A 25,709-nucleotide genomic window follows, 5' to 3' on the forward strand; every position below is an offset into this window, starting at 1 on the left:
GCATGCGGGTCAGTTTTGACCCACTTATGGAAGCTTGGGGTAGTAATACAAAAACTACAATTTCTTAAAATGTAAATTAAAAATGTGAATGGCATGATATCCAAAACATGTTTTTTGAGGAATAGCTGGAATATGAAATTATACATTTTTTTAATTACGAAGATACTTTAAGAAAACCACCTCACCGGGTCCAAAAAGACCCACTTATGGAAGCTTGGGGTACTAATACAAAAACTACAATTTCTTAAAATGTAAATTAAAAATTAGAATGGCATGATATCCAAAACATGTTTTTTGAGGAATAGCTGGAATATGAAATGATAAAAAAATGTAATTACAAAGATACTTCAAGAAAACCACCTCACCGGGTCCAAAAAGACCCACTTATGCATCTAAGGGTTAATTGGTTCAACTTAGTTTCCAACTACAGCCTATGATAAAGAACATTGTGCTTACGTCAAAATGACGTGCTTACTTATCTGCCACCTGCCTGTCGTTGCACCTGGGTTTTAATCTATATCTACTTGTTGCCTTTGTCCGTCACTGGTGTCAGTTGCAGCTCACATGTGCTACAATCGCATGTGGGTTACAGTATGCAAGGCCTTCCTATTTCTCCACCCCCACTCACTCGCAGCCACCTGGCCCTCTCTCTGAGCCTGCTGGCTGACCAGATGCACCCTGAATGAAGCAGGCCTACAAGGAGAGAGGAGGGAAGATAAAGGTTATTATGGATGATTATTCAGTAGTTTTTGACAACCCATATAATTATAGTGACCTAATAATAAGAATTAGAACAAAAAGCCTTTTCTGTTAATGCTTACAAACTAACACACTGGTGTGGATTTGAGCCAAAATGATTACAGCTTAAGTTATTCAGTGCTGTTCATAAGTGTGTAATGTGTGCATTAGGGCAAAGACAAGGGGCAGCGCCTTCTCTCAATGAACTGTTTGTATTTATCTGTTTGTTTACTCCACCAAGTGCCTGTGAATTCTCACACGTTGATCATGTTCTATCCATTGTCTAATTAAAAGCAGATTAATGCCTTATTTACCACAGGCTTGGAATAAGCTGAGCACCATCCTCTTCACTCTCTAGAAGTAAAACCTGTTGAGGGTATAATAGGCAAGAGTGAAAATCGCATGCAGGCTGCCCAATCTCCGCCAGGCTCCATTATCTTAACCTGCATTGTGTCTCCAGCAGCACTTGTGCGCGAGGCCGGGCATAAATCAGACAGTGATTTAAGTTTAACTCAGTGAAGATGGAGCTCCGAGGATAAGAGAGTAGAGGAGGGAAGAATAACTCATTTATGCTCCTCAAGTGTCCCCCAATGGGCTGGCTGGCGAGGCAGCGCTGAGAGCCGCATTAAGGAGCTGAGACAAAAGAGGGCATCAATGAAAGAGCCGAGAAGGAGGGGGCAGCCAGTATAAAAACATTTTAAAGGGAGATCCCCTCTTCTCTTGAAGGGGAGAGGGGAGGGTGGCAGGGAGTAGGGTTGCAAAAGGACCCCCTCCCTCACACACACACATGCAGATGCATGCACACACACTTTTGTATCTCTTGGCACAGCCTCTTGTTTAGCCTTTAGGTGCCAAAGCAATTAGTTATGTTAATTGCAGGGGCCATTGCCGGTGAATGCAGGTTGAATAGAGCCAGTCAGCAGTGGATGATTGGCCAGGATCCATGGGGGGAGGGAGGGAAGAGGGGGGAGGGGGGGGGGGAGCTGTGACGTAGCCGGCCCGTGAACACAGAGGAGAGGACAGTGTGTGGGAAAACAGGGGAGGAGTCACAGCCGAGAGATTGAGAGGGTGGGAGGATCAGAGCTTGAGAAAGCGAGCGCATGAGAGGACGCAAATTCAGCGACAGAGAGAGAGTTTAAGATTACAAATACAGCAGCGGAGGTAAATCGACGGAAGGAGATAGCGAGATAGAGAGCAATCTGCAAACACAGAAAGAAAGTGACCCAGTTTGCGTTAGTGCCGCGTAGCGCTGGTCCGCTCGGTGATCTGTCTCCATCTGGGTGCCATCTGTGTCTCTGGCTCTGGCCTTCGCCACACTGGGGCTCACATATGTGGGAATGCAAACACATGCCTGACATATGAAGGCGAGGAGTCACAGAAAGAGACGAAACGGAAAGGATAAGACAGCGAAGCCCCGTCACTGCAGCGGACTTTCTCCAAAGGACTGAAGAGTGGACTCTACTAGAGTGGAGGTAGGAGAGAAGAGTGGGAATTTCAGCATTTCTGCTTGTATTTTCGGCTATTATAACATTTATCTCTATTTCTGAGAGTGTCTGCTTTTGCAAATGGTGCATTTATGTTCGTGGTGTGTGTGTGTGTGTGTGTGTGTGTGTGTGTGCTCCATCCTAATTCCCAGTGCGGCTCTGTGCTGATGTACAGATGGTGCCTCATCCTTTCCTCTTATCTCTTCATCCTTATCTTCCGAGGTAGGAGGGATGAATTGTTCCTCCTGCTTCTATCACCCGGGCACAAAAAACATCTGCTGCCATATGGATGAAATACTGTTTGCTAAGGTGGCCTTTGTTATCTTTTTGTTTGTATATGGTCGTTTTATTGAATTGTTTACTTTTGTGGATTCATATCTCAGGGGAACTGCATTATGTTTGATTAATTCTGCTACTTTATTGTGTTTGGCACCAAGTGGTTACATAAGTGGCATATTTGTTTTACCAAGAATGCTTCAGAAACCTGGCATCTAATGGTTTGAGTCATTTTCCCAGAAAAACATCTTTAGGCGGAACAAAAGCAGCTACATTCCCAAGTTAAGCATCCAAGCCTTCTGTTGTTCCTTTATTTTTCATCTTGCTGCTGATCCCCCGTTTGCTTTCACTTGTGGAAAGCATAAGAAAATCCACCTGGAATGGATAGGAAATGAAGAAACACACTTTTTTCTGTTTTCTTTCTGTACCATGAGTAATACTTCTGTAAACATCAACAACTGGTACCTCAAACGGATAAATAAACACTGCAGTGTGATTGGATCCATGTGTGAATGGGCTTATCTCACTTAGATGTCAGATTGTTATCAGTTTGTCCACATGGAAAGCAGAGCAGGAGGAAATAGGTACAGAAGAGGAATCGTGCATCTGTTGTACAGTATCCCAGCCATATGGGAAGAGGAGGGAAACTGCTGTCTGTCTTTCATGCTGTGCCTTCATGTTACACAGCACAGACATCAGTGGGAATGTTAATCTCAACTGAGTGCACATTTTTGCATTGTTGCACTATGGATATTGTGTGTAGTAAGTGTCAGAGCACTCTTTTTCTGATAACTTTTGCAGTGGTACCTTGCAAATATTTGTTGTGCATGGAGGGATGAGATGTGTGAGGGAACAGCAGACAGAGAAAAGGCAGAGTGATCTGGCTAGTGTTACGCTAAGCCAGACCAGTCCATCAGGGAGATAGGAGCGACTAACTGTCTGCTGCACAGCCTCAATCCAGGGACCCCTGTCTGCTCTGCTGGACACTGTTACACTCATGACAGCAGGCACTGTTTCGCCTCTGTGTGTTTGTACGAAGATCAAGGATGTATTTTATTTCGGAGACTATATTTTGCCTCTACTCATTCAACAGCTACTGCTTTTGTCATATATTTATGTGGCTTTGAACTTTTTGTTACGATTATGGTTGAGTCTAAGTGATTGTGTGTGCATGTGTGTACCAGGTGTCTTGTAGACATTATGTCTGCTGAAGTACAAGGTTGCTTGTCTAACAGTGTTCTGTAGCCCAACTGTTTCCCCTTCTTTTTTGACCTCCCTCCCAGCTGCGAGTTTATCTGCTGAAAGTGTAGCAATAAATGGAGCAACAGACCACCATGACCCTTGCTCACTGTGCTATTATCTGAAGAATTCATGCACAGAATACCCCCTTTTTGAAAACACACACATGGACATACGGAACAGAGCAGCTGCCTCAGGAGTTTGGTGCAGGAAGTGCTCTATTAGTTCCAGTGGTGAGGACTGTGATATCTGGCCCCAGGGGTTCAATGAGGCTGTGTGTTTGAATGTGTGCATATAGCTTATGTGTGTGCACATGAGAGGATTGGGTCAACACTTAACAGTAACCACTCAGTCACTACAAGTAGCGCAATGAAAGATTATTTTATCACAGAGGACGTCTCCTGACAGTATAAAGGGCTCTTTTTGTGTGCGTTAGCGGGTGTGCATACGCGTATCTGTGTGAATGAGCATCCAACCACCCCCTGTCTCTCCTATTGCAACCCCATTGACATTGATGGGAGCCCTCTCATGTGCTAAGTGCATGAGTCAGAGGTCTCTTGCAGGGGTGTTGTGACCTTTTGCTGGCCGAGAGACTCGTTCAGTGACCCAAGACAAGGACTCTATTTACTGGGCTGAGAGGGAAGAATATCATCAGCACATGGTTAAAGGCTCTAAAATTACTTCAATTGAATTCTTTAAACATCAATCCAAGATCTGAAGTTCTCAATTGAAATTATTTATCTACGTAAATACAAAATTAATACATCACATACAATCACAATTGTTAATGGGGATTTCATATAAAAAGGGGCTTTTCCTAGACTTATTGGATCATTAAAAGTTTACTCTGAAAGCTGCAGCTGAGTCTCTAAGCAACATTTTGCAATATCTAACCAAGGAGGCAAAGATTATGAACACTGATGTGTTGTGAGCCGGGGTGAAAAACAACAGGACTCATTCAAACTTGTGTAACTTTCTTGGAAATGATGTGGATTTTTCCAATGAAAACCCCAAAAGACAATAGTAATACTCAATAGGACAGGCAAGAGCAACACTTATTGGAGCTGGTGTTGTTAAAGGTGGGGTATGTAATTTATTTCAGAAACACTTTTTGTTATATTCCATGGAATGCTCTTAACATCCCGATAGCAATGAATATATTAAATGCTTTGACAAAAAATACATACAAAAAATTCATCTGTGGAAGCCGTAGTACTGTAAAAAGCACGACCAATCATTTTAGCCGGCCCGGCTAAAATAACTGGATGGCCTACCTGCCTGTCAGCCTTCCATCTGTGCACAAACTTATCTCGTGCCCTCATTGGTCATGTGCACGTTCGTGTGTGTTGCAGGAGGGGCTCTGTAAGGAAGTCTGAAGGAAGAGGCAGATTTTTTTCGCCTGCGTACTTTCAAATTCTAGCGCACTCGAGCTGGTTTCTCCAAAATTACATACCCCACCTTTAAGTGCGTAGGTGGAGTTGAAATGGGTGGTGCAGCCTCTAGCCATGAATTGTCTGTCATAGTCATTATTTTCTTTCTTTCTCTCTTTCTGAGAAAATGGGTGTATTTGACAAACAAAAGAACATTATAGTCACTTGCTTGGCTGATGCTAACAAAATTAAAGTAGAAACACAGGTTGACATTTTGTAATGGACAGTGTTGTGTCAGAACAACAGCATAATCTTACTTTATCAGGACGGATTATGTTTAATGTTATCAAGGCATACGATACACTAACAATATACACTGTGTTCTTAAACACACAGTTTCTGCATTTTAAACCCATACAATTGGCACACACAATGATAACGCAAATGAAAACACTCCTCTGCTCCCACATTGACAAACATACACTCAACCTCCGCAGCTATCTCTGTCCTATTCTCCTTAATTGTGTTGTGCACAGCTGGCCTCTTTGTTTTACTTATCTGTCTCTGTCAGCGTCTGTCGAGCTGTCGTCTTTGATACAGCAGGGCTAAGCCTACACACAACTCTGCTTAAGGCACATACCTACTGCTCAGCTTCGATTCAATGCATCCCCATAACCTGAGAAGGATGGATTAGTCACATGTGTAGTCAATGCTTGGAGAAAAGTACAATGTCTTTATTTCACTAAAATATGTAAGTTAAGTTATTGTTTTTCAAGAACATTGCTTATGCCCAAATTATGTTCTAGTGTGCTCTACGACTTGTCGGAGGTACGACAAGCCTCATCCGAGAAATGGCAACATTGCATACACTACTATACATTGCAATTTAGTCTGAGAAAACACATTTTGAGTCTAGAAAACTGAAAGGGAAGATCTTGATAACAACTTGTATAAATCCTTCTATGAAATGCCTTAAATGTCAAACTTAAGGTCGAGGCAAATTAAACCTACTGAGTCATTGCTTCATTGCACTCACTCTGGGTCGAGAAGAACTGTGTAAATGTCTTCAACATGGCCCATGGTGATAACAACATCTGGTTGGAGCCCAGGCCATTTGACTGTTGAGGCCTCTGACACCTGGTCTGAAACAGGCCCGTCTCAACGCGTGCTTTGTTTTCTCATGTCTAGAGCTCGTATTTGGTTTTATGGACTACCGTAACTTACTAGTTCAGAGCGTGCGTCTGTGTATGTATGTCAACCCGAGAACAGAGCAAAAGAGAAACAGTATTTTGCCTGGCTGCGGGTTAAGTTGATTGTCTGGGTTTATAATGTATAGGAGCCACCCAGTCATAATCCTCCAGACACATGATGATATACATCTTCGCTGTGTGTCAGGGGAGCCGTAAAAGTCTGTTCTGACATCATATCATTTTGTTCCACCCTCGAAATAACATGCTAGGAGAAAAAAGAAAACAAGTAAAACACAACTTTTAATGCTTCCATATAGCGGAGTGTTTTTCACTTTCCAGTGTTGGGTTTAAATAGTCACCAGGCTCATGATGATTGATGGGCAGGCTAACCAATTAGTTACGGAGAGGTGAGAAGGGTTGTAACCAGATAGGCAGATAATCTACTGGCCCTCAGAGAAGGGAAGCTGGTGTGAGAGAGTCTGCATACTTGTGTTTGTCACAGCTTTGTGGTTCAGGTCATGATTGACATATTTGAATTGTCTCTGTTTTGTCACAGTTGTTATTTGTGTGGGTGTGTGTACACGTGCCTCAGGCTGGCCATTTCATAGGTGTGTGTGTTACTTCAGGGATAACTGTCCTCTCTCCACTAAACCGATGTCAAACCCAACACCTGGTAAATGAGGCCAACGCACACACACACACATGATGACACACATCCACTTCCAGATCCCTCGTGGCTCAGCTGTCTGTGACGCAGGCGAGCGTCTGTGTTTTAAGTCCATGCCACTCTGAATAGCAAACATCCATTTGACCCAGTGACAGTGGAGCCTGTGACCAATGCTACTACAGGAGTGTGTGAGTTCACAGCAATTACTTTTTTACTACCTTTGCTCTAATTTTCAAATGTTATCCTTTTTAAATATAACAGTGTTTCGTCAAAAAACTTAAAATCCCACCCAGTATATTTTCCCAGCGGTCTGACCTCACACACGTGGACACTGTCCGTCCTCGCTGTCCTCTGCCAAACCTCCTCTCCCTCCTCTGACTCCAGCATCACATCACTGTGCCTTTTTACTGCTCATTCTTAGTTTTTATTGACGACGTCTGTCTGCCTTGCCGTCCCCGCTTTCGTTTTCTTTCTCGCTTTGCCAGCTAAGTACATTTCCATCCCTGGGTCCCTTTTTTTACAGCAGCAGTGTTATTGTAATCATCCCACTGAGTGACAAAGTCATGCAAGGGCTTCTCTCACTGCCACAGGGAAATGTGACAAGTTAACTCCAGACACACATCTGTGTTTCTTCACAATATCTCTTCCTTCCCCAATATCAATATGTCTCTTTTTACCCATTTATTTTCCTCCAAAGGTGTCCTTGCGTCCTCTCCCTGTATATATCTTTCACCTTCCCCTTTGCTGTCACCCTTAGTATCTCCCCCCCTCCCTAGCAGAGTGAGGAGCTAAGTATTGACATTGGATTTTGTTCAAATGTGTCTACGGGGCTGGAAGGTGGTAGAGAGAGCCAAGAAAAACAGCCTGGCTCGGAGTCTGACAACCAGACTTGTCTTTCTGATGAAACCAAATGAAACCAGTATTTTCTATCCTTGTTATTCCCTCCCTCCCTCCCTCCCTTCTCTCCCTACATGCACCCCTCCTTCTCCAACACTAGCACTTCTAATTTGCAGACTCATTTCTTATTAAAGTGCTGGTTTTAACTCTCTTGCATAGTCAGTAAAAGTGTCACTGTGATAATACATAGGCAACTTTTGTCTGCAGTAGAGACCTAATACATAGTTTAGTTTGAAACATAAATGAATCTCCTTTTTAAATATATCGTGGTAACATGTAGCTTTCCATTATTTTATAAACCAGTACGTTGCATATTGTAAAACGTGCTTACGTGTAAGTGAGGCAAATGGATTGCGGCAACAGTTGAAGAGGTCTCAGTCCCAAGAGAGCAATAGTATAAATTAAGTTAATTGAAATAAGCAGAGGGGACACATGTCCTCTAATTTTCAGATATTCGACACCATTCGCCCAGCGAAAGGCCTCTAAAATACTTAAGTCCTTGAACCTGTCCTTTCTCTGTGTGTGTGTGTGTGTGTGTGTGTGTGTGTGTGTGTGTGTGTGTGTGTGTGTGTGTGTGTGTGTGTGTGTGTGTGTGTGTGTGTGTGTGTGTGTGTGTGTGTGTGTGTGTGTGTGTGTGTGTGTGTGTGTGTGTGTGTGTGTGTGTGTGTGTGTGTGTGTGTGTGTGTGTGTGTGTGTGTGTGTGTGTGTGTGTGTGTGTGTGTGTGTGTGTGTGTGTGTGGTGTGTGTGTGTGTGTGTGTGTGTGTGTGTGTGTGTGTGTGTGTGTGTGTGTGTGTGTGTGTGTGTGTGTGTGTGTGTGTGTGTGTGTGTGTGTGTGTGTGTGTGTGTGTGTGTGTGTGTGGCACAGCATAGAGGAACAGATGTGTGCTGTATTGTGTGCGTGGACGGACGGGGACCAGGTGCAGCCTTTGTCTCCCCGGCATTTAAGTCCACTCGCTTGCATTCAGCCGCCTCGTGCCTCCCCCCCCTCCCCTCCATGTCCTCCTCCACCCCTTGGAGGGAAGGCAGAAGTGTGTGTGTGTGTGTGTGCTGCTTTGGCTTAGTGAAGGAGGCTCCAGCAGTCCCTTATTCACCCCCCTCCTCCCTCACAGGTGACTGTTGGAGGTCCCAGCTGGCCAGCTCTTGGCCGATTAGATCCATATGGTACAGGAGGAGGGACGGGGGAGGATGAGAGAGAGCGAGAGAGAGCCCCCATCAGTTGCATGGGTGCTAAGGGAGCTTGTCCCTTTTTTGCCCCTTACTGTAGCTTTAAGACAACTGCTCAATTATTTCTTTTTCACTTTTTTTCCACTCCTTGTATGTCTCTCCGCTTTTTCAGTTTACTCTGGGATTTGTATTAATATTATTCCCTCTTAGTCCATTTTGAAATATTGCTGTTGGTCTGCTCTCTGTTTTTTTAAGTTGAGAGGTTGTTTTAATTGCGTGGGGCTGAATCAGTGTCAGAATATCACTTTTATACTTCCATGGAATACAACAACATGGTTTGATTCTGTTTTCATTATAAATTCATTGCGTTTTTTGTGCACTCATGTAAACATTTAGCCTAGCTTAACACAAAAATGTACAATCGGATGAAAAAGCTGACCACCCTCAGAAAAAAGATAAACAAGCCTGCAGCAAAGATGCTCTCCTATTTACACTTGGGGACTGGCTAACTGTTTATCAACTGGCAAAACACCCTTGGGTTTTTTCAGTTTGGAAAGTTAGGACATTGCTTGTTGGACAGAAAGCTAACCCTCTAGACTCCTTGTAGGGTTTACATTTGTTTTGTAACATAGTTAGCTTGGTTTCCTTCTTGTTCCAATGTTTGTGATGAGCTAGGCTAACATTTTTCTGTTCACATTTCTCTCAACTAATTTCTAGTTTGAAAATATTCATCATTATTCCTTTATCAAGCTGTTTTAAGGTTTGTTTTAGTTCAATGTGGGTGTTAACATATCTTCTGGGCCCACATAGTTGTAGCATTGCACATGCTCTGAATTGTCTTTTTGCTCCTTGATAAATGAATCAGGCCTGAGTTACGTCTTCTCTCACCTCATCTACAATGACAGGACAGAGATAGCAGCGAGGCGCGGATACACGCACAATCCTAAATCAGCAAACACCCTCGCACACACACGCCTCGTGACTCTCAGCTGCCAGAGAGTTGTAACTTCTGAGCTTAATACATCCTGAACACATTTATTTAAACATCACATTAAGCTTCATTTATTTGTACTGACTCAAAGTATATCCATCCATCCTCACTTCACTTAAGGAGGTAAATGAATGTTCTCGGCACTTCATTTTCTTGTAATTTCCAATTTAATAATTTAATGAAGTCTTCAGTTACAGTAATGGCTCTATGGGGATCACCATCTTCTGTTTGCCCTTCTCTCTCTTCTAGCTCTCTCTCTTTTTCTCCGAGCCTCATTCTAAATCCTCACCTGCAGAGGCAATTAAAGCTCATTGAATGTTTTAATGCAGACGAGCGTCACCTGAAGCTGAACAAACAAGGAACACCTGGCTAGCAACGACAGCCCTCTCCACAGATGCACACCAGTTTTCCGTCCCTGCTGTAACAATTGTTGTAGAGAGCTCAGGTTACTCACATTCGTAAACATCTTTATATGTGATCTGTTTGAGAAGGGATGAAAAGACAGAAGGGACATGAAATCGGTGAGCAGAATTTTTTTTTTTAAAGAGAGTAAATGAAGTCCTCTGGTGGACAATGTCATATTCAGTTGATGATGTTTGTCTGCTCACAGTGTAATCCAGTTAGCTTCAAATGCTTTCTTTGCATCTTGACATTTCCATGTTATCCTTATGATGAAAGCTAAAGAGCGTTGTGTACCTTTCCTTTGTTTCATTAGGGCAGGGGTCTCAAACTCAAGGCCCGGGGGCCAAATCCGGCCCGCGACTTCATTTTATGTGGCCCTTAAGAGCATGCAAAGAATATAATACGTTTATTATACGGTTACATGAAGCAGGTTGCCCATAAACTACATGTCCCACAATGCATCTCGTTTTTTGACATGCGCACTGAAGAGACTTGCAATTATTTGCCCTGGACTTCTGCTTTCAGACGTAGTTATTTACTAACTTATTATCCTATCCGATAATAATCCAATTCAGAGGCAATAATGTAATATAATACTTTATATATATATATATTATATATTTTTATAGTTACAACCGGCCCTTTGAGTGCAACCTTTATGTGAATGTGGCCCGCGATGAAATTGAGTTTGACACCCCTGCATTAGGGCAAAGATGACAGGTGGCATTTAGACCAAACAAACATCCAACATCCTCCTCTCAGCTATCACACACCTGAGTTGACATCAGACCACTTTGTACGTTGTGTGTCGGTGTGTGTTTGTGTGTGTTTTGTGGCGGCTGTAACAGCTGCCTCCCCTGACAATCCTGTGACTTTATACGATGGACTCAGGTGCTCTTAAGCCTGATGAAGTCATCCAGCTACGTATGCTGTCTAATTGACAGGCAGAGGCAATTCTCTACGGGCTGTCAGCACTCCATGCATTGCACACACACCTGATGTCTCCTGTTTTGGCCATTACCTCTGGCATGGCTAACAGACCATACCACATCTTAAGATTACAAGAACACAGCTGTAACCCAATTTCCCGGTTCTACGCTGACATGGGATGTGCAATAATACACATGTTGTATCTGTTGAGCATGTTTATGTTCTATGGGTTCATGTGGACCTGTCAGTCAAACAATAGGCTAACAAGCAGCTTTTCAAGAAGGACAGTCAGTTCACAGCCAGTAGATACATGCTGATGATGTGAATACAGCTCTATAGCACAGGTCCAAATCCTAGCTCATGTGTAAATATGCAGTTGTTTACATGGTCACAGTCCTGACCCTATGGCCAGACGCCCTGTTGATTCTGTTATTGAGATGTCAGTCTAATTTCCTGGCCATACGGATGGAGTGTAAGCTTTGGAACTGGTGTGTGTGTGTGTGTGTGTTGAATTTGGCTTCCTGCGGTGCACTGGCAGGCCGCGTGTGTGATGGGTCGGCAGTCCAAATGTCTACATAGATCCCTCCTTCCTGCCCCCTGTGTTGGGGAACAGGTGGAGTGATGGCAGGCAGGCCACAGGGCTGAGAAAGAACCAGAGGGATATAGCACCTGATAATGCGATAATTGCCTAATTCCCATAATACACTTTTGGGAATGTATTACATTTTCAGGTTGGTCATGTTTGCATGTTGTATTTTAAATTGTTGGTTAAAAAGCACCACTCACTACATAGGAGAACGTTTAAAAGAGGCTTAACTGTATTTTGCTGCTGGCCGGGTCATTCAGCAGCAGTCGGTGCATTTTAATACATAACAAAAGTTGACTTTTATTGGATTTCCATTCAGGTTAAGTGCATATTGTTTTTCATTTTCAGGGAAGTATTAGATAGTATCAGTTGCAGACACGGCAGATGAGTGCAGATTGAAGTGTGCAGATTCAGTCTAGAAAGAGAAAGCATGGCTGAGAGCTTTGTTGTGGAGTTTATTTTGTGTGCGCAATCATGCTTGTTTATCAATCAATCAAATTGTATTTATATAATCCAAAGTCTTAAGGGTGTATAAAGCATGCGACCCCCTCAGCGTACAACAAAACCTTTCTCTGAATTCTTAGTGCACTGATTTATTTTCTTTTTTCAATGTATCCTTACGAGTTCTCACGAGTTACCTACTGACGGCTTAAACCTCCTAACTGAAGCCTTTATAAACTGGATCCCTGTGGCTCAAGGCCATGCAGAGTTCATAGCTGTGAAAAAGATATAATGGGTGCCATTGAAACCAAAGCCCTAAAAGCATGAAACCACATTTAAAAAGCTGCTCTCAGCTGACCCATGACCTGTGAGACCAGGCTTGTCTATTAATCGTCCATTCTTAAAGCAGTTAGAAAAGTCTGATCCACTCTAAATGGAGACGGGACCCTGTCTTCATGGAACTCCTGGAGACAAAGACGGCTTCTGATCCCACATCTCCCCGCCGCCACACCCCCATTTCACTTTCTCCATACCCCTTATCTGGTGGTCTCATTCAGAGGCAATAGCATATTGAGAAGTTGCGTTTAACATTCAAAAGCTTTGCCTATCTTGTTAGTAAAGCGTGAAATAACCCTTTCTCACACCACCCCCCATTTACTTGGGAGCTCAATGAGGGGGCATTCTTCTCCCACACAATAGGCTTCTTCAGCACTTCTTCTGTTATTGATCTGAATAGTTGGGGAGTGAGGGGCTAAACTTTAGACATCTGGCTCTTTGATGGGGAGGGGGGGCGGGGCGGTGCAGGGTGGTTGGTGCCCTGGCAGTATGTGTTGTATGATGTTGAAGTGGGTTTGGGGGGTGGGCATTTTTGTTTTCTTTTGTGGCTATAGACCTGAAACGTTTGCATTCATTTGAACGATTGGGCTGAAAGCAACAGCTGCCTTTTTTTATTTGCTTGTTTATTTGTCATTTGAACACATTACATTCCTTCTCTTTTTTTTCTCAATAAAGTGGTTGTATCTTTGAAATGAATGTGTACATTTGTGTATATGCTGTACGTTTAATTCACAGAGAATTGTGAATTTGACAGCAACATTTTTGAACCACAGCTGACCTCTCTCTTTCTCTTTCTGCAGACAGTAGAGAGAAGAAGAGCCCTGCCATGCCCGGTTCTCCTGTGGATGCTAAGACTCATTCCAGATCAGCCCCCATCAGCTCCACGATGCCCCCCCTGCCTTCTGTCAACCCCAGCGGCCCTCGCCCGGCCTCCTTTTCCACCACAGCATGTAAGGGTCCTTCTAGAATTTGTTCTTACACAAGATTTCTTTAATTCTATAAACAGCTAGCCTAAGGCGTCATTTTCATGGTACCCTTAATGTCATAAGTGGGTCCACTAGAAGGAAGGGCAATATTAATTTCTCCCCTCTTCTTCTCTGTTTTCTTCTCAGTGACCAATGGGAATCATCATCATTCCCCACCAACCCTGAATGCAGTGCCATCTCCACCGCAGCGTTACAGCAACGGACCGTCCTCTTCCTCTTCCTCCTCGCTGGCCAACCAGCAGCTGCCGGCCACCTGCGGGGCTCGCCAGCTGAGCAAGCTGAAACGCTTCCTGACCACGCTGCAGCAGTTTGGCAACGACATCTCTCCTGAGATTGGAGACAGCGTCCGCAGCCTGGTTCTGGCCCTTGTGGTAAGTTCTTGTGTGGAAGATAATTTATTTTAGAATATGTATCTGCTTTTGTCTTCATGACGGATTGACTTATTTGTTTAACCTCACTTTTTTGTCTCCTAGAATTCCACAGTTACCATTGAGGAGTTCCATTCACGGCTTCAGGAGGCTACCAATTTCCCCCTACGGCCCTTTGTTATTCCTTTCCTCAAGGTAAACACATCGTCTAACCTCCCATCCATCTACCAATATTTGCTTTGCATTATTCAGTTGGACTACTTCCTTTTTTTTCTTTGCAGCAGTATTCTCTTCCCCGTCTCAGTTGAACTTTTATACCCTTCACCCTATGGTTACCCCTTCAGAATAATATAAGGATCACCCCCACTTCTCCTGGCTGAGTTGGTTGAATGCAGCATCATTTATTGCAGAGTAACGTGACAAAGACAAGGTTATTCGATTACATAACATTCATTCAGTATGATGTCAATAATGGCAATCACACCAGAGCTTGTGAGTCATGTTGGGAAAATCATATGTTCGTTTGATTTTATTACTGTGTTTCTAGGATAAAATGCAGTAGTAATAAATAAGAATATGTGTATTCTCCAACTGAATGAACTGCTTCTCTGCAGTTCAAAGTGACTTATTGAGATCTGCGTGTTGACTTGACGAGCAGCAGATGAGTTGGTGTGTTAAACTGCCTCTTGAGCCCCTTTGTAACCAGGGGAGTCTGCAAGAGTATACTTTTTAGTAGCTCCCCTCGGTAAAGCAGCCTATAAATCTTCAGTCAGTTGAAATCTGCTGTTTCTCCACACTTACCTATTAGTCACCTTTGGAGCCCCTCCATCTGTCTGCCCGAGAGTGCTTATACAAGAAACCTCTGTTCCCCTCCTTCTTTTAATTTATACGAGAAGGTGGGGTCCCTACAACTCAATTCCAACTCATATTAGAGTAGTCAGCACTAAGAAAAAGAGTAGGAGAGAAATCAACAAATGGGACAAAGTTAGGGTGAGGTGGAAAGAGGGAAAAGTGGGAACTCGGGAAGTGTGAAACATGCCTATAAAGTGTTCCCTTCCCTTTTTTATGAGCTTAAGTGTGCCATATGGAGCCGCTGTCCTGTTTTTAAAAGACCATTCAGCTGCCAAGGCGCCGCCAATCCAGCATCCGCCCCGCTGAACCCCAGAGAGCCCTCTGCTCAACTGACACACAGCACGTGTCCGCTAGCTGGGGCCCCGGGGAAGGAAGCAGGGAAGCATGGGAGATAGGGGGGAAAAGAGAGCATAGGGGTGGGACAAAGAGTGGACCATAAAGCAGATCCATCGGCACCTTTTGTGAAGAAGGTACAGATATGCTGAAGCTAGTGGAGACGGATTCTAGCAGAAAAGGGCAGGTTCTGCTAGGTAATGGCTGAAAGCGCCACATGATAGGAGGATGTCAGAGTCACAAAATGAAAACAGCATGGTTATTTAGTTGGTTGCTCAAGAGGAGGGAGAATGAGGGAGTGAGGAAGTGGCGTAATTGCAAACACACCGGAGTCTGTTCCTAATTAGGGAAATGCGGGGAACAAAAGCGAGATGGAAAGATAGGACTGAGACAGTCACAGATAAACATTTAAAAAAGAGAGAAGGTAAGCAATGAGGGAGAAGTGGAGTCAGTGTATCATTTGTTATGAAATATTTCGAAGTGTATAAGCCTCTTTATCTATGCTTTGATCAACACATAGTAATGAGTAACCAACTTCAGCAGCAGCATAGAAAACACATTTATTTTCGTTTGGGCCAGGGAGGCCACAGCCACCATGGAGGCAGCCGCAGAACAACACCCAGACCCAAATTGAGCCTTACAGCCAGACCTCAAGGAGTCAGTGCCCCCACTTAAAACCCCCCACTCCCACTATAGCGTCTTCCCAGGGAGGCATATACACTGTGTCTCTTAGCCCTGGTACAGTGTGCTGGTGGTCTCCTGGCTCCAGCTCTCCCCCCCACTACTTTAATGATAAGCTGATTAGTGCTAATTTTCTTTTGTGTGTTTTGCTCTGAATGTAAGGTGTGACTCATGTGAGTGACAGACGGATGATATTTAAACTGGTACAACAGGGTTCTATCAAAAATAGGAAGATTTGTTTATTTGCCAGAGTTTTTTAGACTTTTTATTTTTCTTCTTTCCAGGCCAACCTCCCCCTGCTGCAGAGAGAGCTCCTCCACTGTGCACGGGCAGCCAAGCAGACCCCCGCCCAGTATCTGTCCCAGCACGAGCATCTCCTGCTGAGCACCACCATGGCCTCCTCTCCAGACTCCTCGGAGCTGCTGATGGAGCCTCCAGAGGCAGTGATCAAGAGACACAGCCCCCACAGGTTAGAACATACTACATGTTAACAGAGGTGGGAAGTAGTGGAGTACAAATACTTTGTTAGTGTACTTAAGTACATTTTTCTGGTATCAGTACTTTACTCCACTACTTATTTTTCTGATTACTTTTTACTTCTTACATTTTTAACACAAATACCTGTACTTTCTACTTCTTACATTTTCAAAACAGGCTTGTTACTTTAGTTTTAATGTGTGTTTGGTGGCCTGATCATTATTATTTAGAGTCATTGCGTGCCTATTGATTTGAACACGATCCGTGTATCCATCATTTCCTGGTCTTCTCGACCAAAAAAAAAAAGAAAACTTTGTCATGTTGCCGTTGTTCAGCATCAAAACATTCATTAGCTAACAATGAAATTATTGTTCTATTAATATAAAGTGAGTTCAGTCACTCTTTAAAAAAGTTGGTAGTTATGGGTACTTCTTACTTAAGTACATTTCGAAGCCCATACTTCTTTACTTTTACTTGAGTAAAGAAGTTTAGTCAGTACTTCTACTTTTACCAGAGTATTTTTAAACACGAGTATCTGTACTTCTACTTGAGTAAAGGATGTGTGTACTTTTGCCATCTCTGTATGTTAGTTGAATTGTATATAAACAGCTGTCATTCTTCTGCATGCCCTCTCTTCTGCAGAGCTAAAGAGAATGGTTTCCATGAACGTCCCCCCGCAGCCATGGAACCCGCCGCCAAACGGATTTGCACCATCAGCCCTGCTCCCCGACACAGCCCCGCCCACCCGCTGCCCCTCAGCGCCCAGCTTCACCCGACCCCTCCCCCCCTGCAGCACTACGCCCTGGATGACATCGCAGCACCACATATCCTACACCGCGAGCACAGCCAGCGCTTGTTGGAGATCCGTGAGCTCAAAGACAGGCCCAGACTACCTGGTACGTAAAGTTCTGATAAGTCTAAGCATCTGATAAGTATTTATTTCTAAAGAGATGTTCAATCTCAGTCGTAGCTGCTGGTAGTGGATAGTTTATTTAAACAAGCATCAGACATTCATCAATCTTTGCCCCTCATTTGGTGTGCGTACTTAAATTATTCGATTAATTACATTGCTGCAAATAAATTAAACCCAAAAACTTTTAATGTTATTACAATTACGCCACTTCCTCACTCCCTCATTCTCCCTCCTCTTGAGCAACCAACTAAATAACCATGCTGTTTTCATTTTGTGACTCTGACATCCTCCTATCATGTGGCGCTTTCAGCCATTACCTAACAGAACCTGCCCCTTTCTGCTTCAATCATTTCTGCTCTGTCTCCACTACCTTCAGCATATCTGTATCTTCTTCACAAATTAATTCAACCCAAAAACGTTTAATGTAATGTAAAACTTCACAACACTCACACACACACGTATACTGTGAGTGATACGGGGTGGTCTGTGTGTTTGTGTTGCAGTCCCCATACATATCTCTGGAGTCTACACGTGTGTATAAACAGAGCCATACTGTCCAGGCAGGGAGGGTTGGATCTACTCTGGTGTATATCTAGCCTCCATTTGGGACTTGTCAGCACGCAGTGGAAACAGCAGTAGCTCACAGACACAGGCACACACACACACAGAAACATACCTTGATATGTTCATGGTAGAGGTGCTGTGTTTACGAGGCCTTAGTCCCTTGTCTGACAGCCTCCCGCCCGCCTGCCGCCACTTAACTCATAGGCACACACACACACACATACACATACACACACGCATAAACACATCAGTCTACACACTCGTGGCTTTGAACTGATGAACACTGATGAAAACCAGGAGTAGAGAAGAGGTCGAGGGAAAGGATTGTGTGTGTGTGTGTGGGAGTGTGTGTGTGCATGAAGAAATAATTTGTTTGAGCCAACCTAGTGTGCATGTGGCTTTCATGTTGGCTGTTACTTGCTCAATTATAAGAGATTGTGGTTAGCTAAGTCTTTGTAGTGAGTGTGTTTCTCTGACATGTTTAAATAAATGTGTTGCTCTCTGCGTGAGCACAAGCTTGTTTTTGCAAACTGTTATTACTTAAAATTTACAATTTAGATAGTAAGTCATAGTGCTGGGTAACAACTGAATCTGAATTAGATAGTTTGGTAAATAAGTGTGTATGTATGTGTGTGTGTGTCAGGCCGGCTGGTTGTGTTTAGAAGTGGAGCCACTCCACTCAGCCTCAGTGTCTCCCTACTGGAATGCTGTGAGCTCCAGGAGGGGAGGTGCTAAGGGAGACATTTGGGGAGTGTGTGTGTGTGTGGTTGACAGCTGACTTCCAGATGTGTGCAGGCTGTGGCTGCTGGAAGTCTGTTTTGCATCACAGGCTTCTCCTTTTCTCTTTCACCCCACCTTTCTCGCTCACAATCCCCCAGTTCATCTTGACTCTTTTCTTATTTTCTGCCCTCCATCTACCTTACCTCTCTCCTGTCACACTATATAATGGGTGTAAGAAAATACTGCCTTTGAATAATGTCCCTTCTGCTATGTGAGGAAAATATATAATTCCAATATATGATCATCACAATAAATCTCGAATGAAGTGAAATAATGAAGCCGCTGTATCTCAAAATGTTAAGCAAAGAGAAGTAATTCATTTTGTGGAGTGTTGAAAACAGCTCAGCTTTAACACAGATATAGACACACACAACTTGTACCCACTTACTGTCACTTGTGGCTTCTTTGTACATTAAAAAGAATGTTAATCACATTTGCCTGTGGTCTGTCTTGTGTGTGTTTTAATCAGGCACTAACGGAGGCTACCGCGAGGAACCGGTGGACCACAGACTGACAGACAGAGAGTGGGCTGATGAATGGAGGCATCTGGACCATGTAAGTCTGCAGACAGGCACCACTACTGCTAATGGCTTGTGATATAGAAAGAATATTTTTTGCAATGACAAAATAGCAACCCCCAAAAAAAGATTTCCTCAATTTGTACTACATTTAATGAGATAAGATTAATTATTTTGGTTAAAGGTCACCTATTATGCTAAATCCACTTGTTCATGTATTTTATACATAAACATGTGTTCCCTCTGTGTAAAGAGATTCTGAAAGTTTCAGGAAGAAAGATTCTCTCTCTTTTTGTCCTGATCCATTTCTATAAAAACCTGTCTGAAAATGAGCTGATCAGATTTCGGCCACTTTATGATGTCATAACGATTTTTTGGCTTGTGTAACCATTAGCCAATCACCAACCAAGTATCACCTGAATCTCCTCCTAGAGCACCATTGTGTTATTTTTAACCAAATATCTCTCAGAGGGGCGTGGGGAGGGGCTCCTTATTTTCATCTAAAGTAACAGAGAGAGAATCAGCACTTTTGAAACAGGGCTGAAACAGAGGGGTTTATGGGATGCTACAATGGATGATCTGTTTGGTATAACACTTCAGAGACATGTTTTGTATATATCTGAGACCTATAATATATTGATGAAAAACAGTATAATAGGAGACCTTTAAAAGAAAAAACTCAAGTCAGTGACATTGTGTGTCCTTCTTCATCCTGCAGGTGTTGAACTGCATTGTGGACATGGTGGAAAAGACCCGGAGGTCAGTGAGCGTGCTCAGACGATGCCAGGAGTCCGACCGCGAGGAGCTCAACTACTGGAGACGGCGTTCGAGCGAGCAGGAAGATCCCCGCAAAGGAGGGTCCGCCTCCACTCCCTTCTCCAAGACACAGAGCCCCCACTCAGCAGAGTCAGGTTGGTACCGCTATTTTTAATTCAATTATGTTGGTTTGCCTAAAAAAACAACAATTCTATGATTGGATTCTAAGCAAAGAGAAGATTGCGTTATGAGCCATGGGATGAAGCAACACCATTCAAAGTTAGTCAGTAAACCAGTGAGCTTAAAAATGACAGTTCACCAGAAATTTACAAAAATCATTAAGTCTGGTAGAATGAACTACCAGGCAGATGGTTTTATTTACCCAAGCTCTGAGAACGTATGCTATGTAGGAGAACGAAATGTAGTATATTTGTGTGTGTTATTCATGATTTGGGTTTTAGAACTGATCCTTTTTGCTTAATATGAATAAGCATCAGTGTCAGATCCTAAAAAAGCCACACGTATTGGCACAACAGAGGTTTTACATAAATGTAAGTCTGTTCCAAAACCTTAACTTAAATGCAGAGAGATTTTTAATAATGATTGGAACTTCCTGAGATGTACTTAGTGGACATGATACTAAAGGTTGTGAGAACCAACCAGCACAGCCTCTTTCTTCTATTTCATACTCTTTACGCCCTCTAGTGGTCATGAACAGTCCTGCAGCTCAGCCCGGTGTCAGTGCCTCCCTCAGTCTGCTGTGTCCTGGCACAGTTCTCTCTGAGTGCCAGCCTTGCCTTCCCCCTGCTGGTCCATAGTCACAGACAGGTGCCAGGACTGGCCTCGGCCATATCGGCCACAGAAGGGCTGTCCTGCCGTCCTGCAGGCTCAGAGACCCAGAGCTGGCTGACTCGCCTGAGCACCATCTGGGCCCCCAGCCGTGAAGCCCGCCTGCCTGGGCTCGAGCTCAGAAAGACTGCAGTGGGGGTGGAAATGGCGGCAGGGAGGGTGTATACAGGCTTGGTTGAAGGGAGAGGATGTAAATGAAGGAAAAGAGAGAAAGCGGTGGTGAGACGGAAGATATAAAGATGGGGGAAGAAGGATATGAGCCAGGTGGCGGGGTTGGAGAGGCACAGTAGCGACACAGACATGAATTGAGATAGATTCGAGGGAACAGACAGAATGTTGACACAGCTTGTTGGTCCGCAAATTGCCTCCAAGCCAAACACATTCCTTTCTAAAGCTGTCAGATCTCACATCAGTCCAAGACTCCGATAAACAACAATTACGGTTGATGTGTGGCCTAGATATGCAGACTTGTTTGCATCGAGCACAACATAAAAGAGCGGATGACACCGATAATATCAAAGCATGCCTCTCTTTGTGAGCACCTGTTACCTTGATTGAGCTGTCAGTCACAAAATCTGACATTATTTTAACAATGAGTCATTTTAATATCTTTATAATCCTTGGCAAGTGCTAATCCCTTCTGTCTCTTCTCTCCCGCAGACTCCCAGCGAGACTTTGCTCCTCGGCCAGGATCAGCATACGTTACGGATGAGATCTGGAGGAAAGCTGGTAAGAACACCCATCATGTTTAAAAAGTGTTTGATGTGGTATTAAAAAAAAAATGGTAGACATAAAGATAATCCTGGTTGAATTGTATTAAAGCATTAAATCAAGATTAAAGAGTAAATGTTTTGATCACATAACATTAAACTGTGTGCTGATCCTTGGTCTATTTTTACCGATGCTATTGCGCAGAGTTTAAACTTGCAACATTTGTCTCCTCTGATGTGCAGAAGAAGCAGTGAATGAGGTGAAGCGACAGGCCATGGATGAGGTCCAGAAAGCAGTAGCGGAGGCTGAGCAGAAGGCATTTGAAATGATTTCTTCTGAAAGGGCAAAGATGGAAAAGACTCTGTCCGATGCAAAGAAGAAGGCTAAAGCGGACGCCATCTTGGTCATCAACGAGCAGGAGGATTCCAGCGAGGTGAGCAGAGATTTAGATTCTGGAGGTTCTTTGAGGTCATGCTTTAATAAGACAGACTCTGCACACATATTCAAAATCAAAGCTGCTAAAATCATATCCTTTTATAACAATATTTGATTAAATGACTACATCTCAGTGACAGGTTAAATTCAGACATGGTCATCACCTGAGTCTGATGGTCAGCTCAGCTCTACTAAGCTTTACAGTCTCTATCATATCACAGTTTTATTATTTTTTGCATGTAAATTCACATATTTGAGTCACTGTTATCATGCTTATCAGTGTTTTGATGTTCACAGTGGTTTTTTGTGGAAAAGCTCTAAAAATGTAACCAACAGCACCTAGCAGCTAAAACGTTAGATATTTCCCTCAGGGTGGAGAGCAAAATCAGAGCTTGATGTAGAATGAATATTGGACCTAAATTCTACTACTGAAAATGAATATCAACATTGCTCCTTGTCTGCAGTTTTGTTTTATTGAAAAACTGTTTGCTATCAAGTTTATCAAATTAAAAGGTAATAATATGTCAATAAGTTCACAGGTTGTTTCATGCTTTTATTTTGTAAAAGCTTACTAAGCAGACACACAAATCTGTATGTGCTTCCTTGCATATCCTCTCTATAATTCCTTCTTTCCTGACTTTAAATTCCTGTGAAACTTACGGTTGTCTCTCTGTTCTTCCTCAGTGTTGCTGGAACTGTGGGCGTAAAGCTAGCGAGACGTGCAGCGGCTGTAACGCCGCTCGCTACTGCGGCTCCTTCTGCCAGCACAAAGACTGGGAGAGGCACCACCTCATCTGCAGCCCAGGCCTCCAGGCTCAGCCCAAACCAGTGTCTGCCATCACTGCCAGCAGGGCGGCAGCAGCAGCAGCAGCAGGGGTCTCTCCTGTTGGTCTTTCCGCTGTGAAGACCCCTGACAGTGTTCCTTCAGTTTGCAGTCCTGGTGGAGAAAAGGCTTCAGTCGCTTCTCGCTCCTCCACCCCTTCCACCCCTGCCTCGGGCCCCGAGACCAACGGACACTAGGAGGTGAAAGACATCCGCGCTGAACGTGTCACCTATCCTCTTTCTTACTTAAGGGAACTATTTTCTGGGTTAAGTTAGGGTAACAGATTTTTCGTCATACTCTTTGGCAGTGAAAAAAGGACAGATTACGGATGACTGAGTGATATGTCAACTGGGACTTTGGCTTTGGCAAAGAAAAGGAGGACTCGTCTCGAACGCATCTATTGGATGAACAGATCTCCCTAACAGATGGAAACGTGTTTTTGTTCCTCCAAAAAAATGTTGGATCTGCAAGCAGCGGAAAAAAACTGAGGATAGCTCTCAGTTTATCTCTGGCTGAGGGGAGGTAGTTATGAAAGGGAGGCATATGAGGAGATAAAAAAAAACTATGGAAAACGCCTCCTCCACCGACCAATACTCCCACTTTGTTGTGTCTAGATTTAAGTTTGGGAGGTGGTGATGGAAAATGTAAACAGTGTGATAGTACCAGCCGTAAAGCATCGTCTTCGAAAATCTGAGAGTAGACGACACAATCTCTGCAGCTCCTCCTGTATACATACATATATGCTCGCCAAATTCATGTCAGGTTTTCATGTGTGAATGCGGTTGTGTCATCAGTGAATATTGTACAGCATATGATAACTTTTGTCAAAGCAATATAAAAGTGAAGTGTTCAGGTATCTCAAGCCGCTTCTGCATCACCAAAGTTTCCAGTCGCTAAAGAGAGTCTCGTCATTCATTGCCTGTAAATGTTGTTGTGAACAAGAGATAATTATACTCCAACACCACATTATATCTACTTTTATAACGACCCTAACTAGGAACATTGGTCCCTATTTTTCCTTTTTGATCACCAGAAATCTTCACAGGTGATGAGGGTTGGATCAAGTAAGGGCAGGAGGATAAGGTTCAGACTTTATTCTGGCTGCAGTTTCATTTTGGCACTTGTTTGCTTCACCAGTTTTGTATGACGGGGTCAGATTTTGCTCCAAATCTTCCACCACTGCAATTTTGCATCTGGGGTTTGTAACAGAGTACAGCTTTTAACCAAAGCAGGCCTAAAGGATGACAATGAAATCTTGCCACTGGTGCTACTGTTGCCGTGGTTCAGGTTTGGAGCAGTGACTGTCCCATGGAGAATCTCAGGAGCTAAACTGTATTTGTATGTACAGATCTTCTTTCTTTTGTCGCAGTTAGGTTCAAGTCAAACGTTTAGTGAGGAAATTTGATTTATGGTACTCTGCTGTTGCATCGACACATTGTTCTTGTTTTTTTGTTTGTTGTAAGATGACTTTGTAAAGTATATTATGAGAGAATGCTTTTATTTTGTGAGCCACGATTTACTTTGTTCTTTAAACACGTTCTTTTATTATGAGGCATACGTTCATATGAAAAAAAGATATCTTGACATGAAGTATGAAATAAAGAAATAGAATTAATTCACATTTGTTTTTGTCTTTTTCTCCAGCTATATTATATACTTATATTAGGAATATTTGATGAAATAAACAAAATCTTCAAGTACAAGTCATGTTGATTGGAGTTAAGCATGAAATAAAACATCTGTACATTAACATAGAAAGACGCATCTCCATCTTCGACATACAATTAAAAGTCTTATTTACTGCCACTGTTAATAGATCTCAGATATAACTGCCTGATCAATATTAGTCATAAATATAATCTGCATTAGTCAGTGAATCAGACACTCTTGACAAAAAGCTGCACATTTAATCATAAGCTAAATCTAATTAATAATACACAATCAATGTAGAATCTAGTATTTTCAGTTTGCTCAGTGTTGTTTAGTTAGCATAGCATTTATCGGGGTTATATTTATAAGAATCATTTCTAATTACAATCCTGCAATATGTATCTAGCACTTGAAACTTTCGTTTAATCAAATGATTTAAGAGTGGAACAAATATCAGCCATAAAAAAATAGCTCTGAAGTTTCTTCCAACCAAAGTGAATAACAGCTTCAGATAACTTTTCAGAAATATAAGTTATTTAAATTAAGTTTATATTTTTTTTCTTTATAATTTCCTTAAAGGTGGGGTAGGTAATTTTGGAGAAACCAGCTCGAGATCGCTAGAATTTGAAAATAGATAACCTGAAAAAATCTGCCACTTCCTTACAGAGCCCCTCCTCCAACACACACGAATGCGCACATGACCAATGAGGGCACGAGATAAGTTTGTGCACAGATGGAAGGCTGACAGGCAGGTAGGCCATCCAGTTATTTTAGCCGGGCCGGCTAAAATGATTGGTCGTGCTTTTTACAGTATTATGGCTTCCACAGATGACATTTTTTTATGGATTTGTTGTCAAAGCATTAAGATATTCATTGCTATCGGGATGTTAAGAGCATTCCATGGAATATAACAAAAAGTGTATCTCGAGCCGGTTTCTCAAACTTACCTACCCCACCTTTAAATAGGAATGTCTGAGAATAAATCAAATTAAAGACAACAGTCGTTTCTTCAGTAAACTTGTTTGACTGCACAACTGATGAGGTTCACAATGCTCTCATTTGTTCTCACTCGTTGTCTCGTGTTGTGAATCATTCAGTCAATCAATCAATCAATGTTTATTTATATAGCCCAATATCACAAATGTTACATTTGTCTCAGTGGACTTCACAGTTTGTACAGAATATCAGTATGACAATACGACACCCTCTGTCCTTGGACCTTCACATCGTACAAGGAAAAACTTCCAGAGAAACCCCACAGTTTAAAGGGGAACATGGGAGAAACCTCAGGGAGAGCAACA

The 25,709-nt window shown here is 42.9% G+C and overlaps 1 protein-coding gene across 1 annotated transcript; it reads left to right on the forward strand.

Annotated features, from left to right (window-relative positions):
• The first annotated feature begins 1,798 nt into the window (after positions 1-1,798).
• cbfa2t2 (CBFA2/RUNX1 partner transcriptional co-repressor 2) lies at positions 1,799-24,377 on the forward strand. Its single transcript, XM_034139446.1, has 11 exons — positions 1,799-2,210; positions 13,513-13,662; positions 13,825-14,069; positions 14,172-14,261; positions 16,217-16,401; positions 17,052-17,305; positions 19,136-19,221; positions 19,903-20,095; positions 21,450-21,518; positions 21,743-21,933; positions 22,620-24,377. Exons 2-11 carry the CDS (start codon positions 13,539-13,541, stop codon positions 22,953-22,955), a joined length of 1,773 nt encoding a protein of 590 aa, XP_033995337.1. The 5' UTR covers positions 1,799-2,210; positions 13,513-13,538; the 3' UTR covers positions 22,956-24,377.
• Positions 24,378-25,709: the final 1,332 nt, after the last annotated feature.

The sequence above is a fragment of the Trematomus bernacchii genome, unplaced genomic scaffold (genome assembly GCF_902827165.1).
Source record: "Trematomus bernacchii unplaced genomic scaffold, fTreBer1.1, whole genome shotgun sequence".
Classification (NCBI taxonomy): Eukaryota; Metazoa; Chordata; class Actinopteri; order Perciformes; family Nototheniidae; genus Trematomus; species Trematomus bernacchii.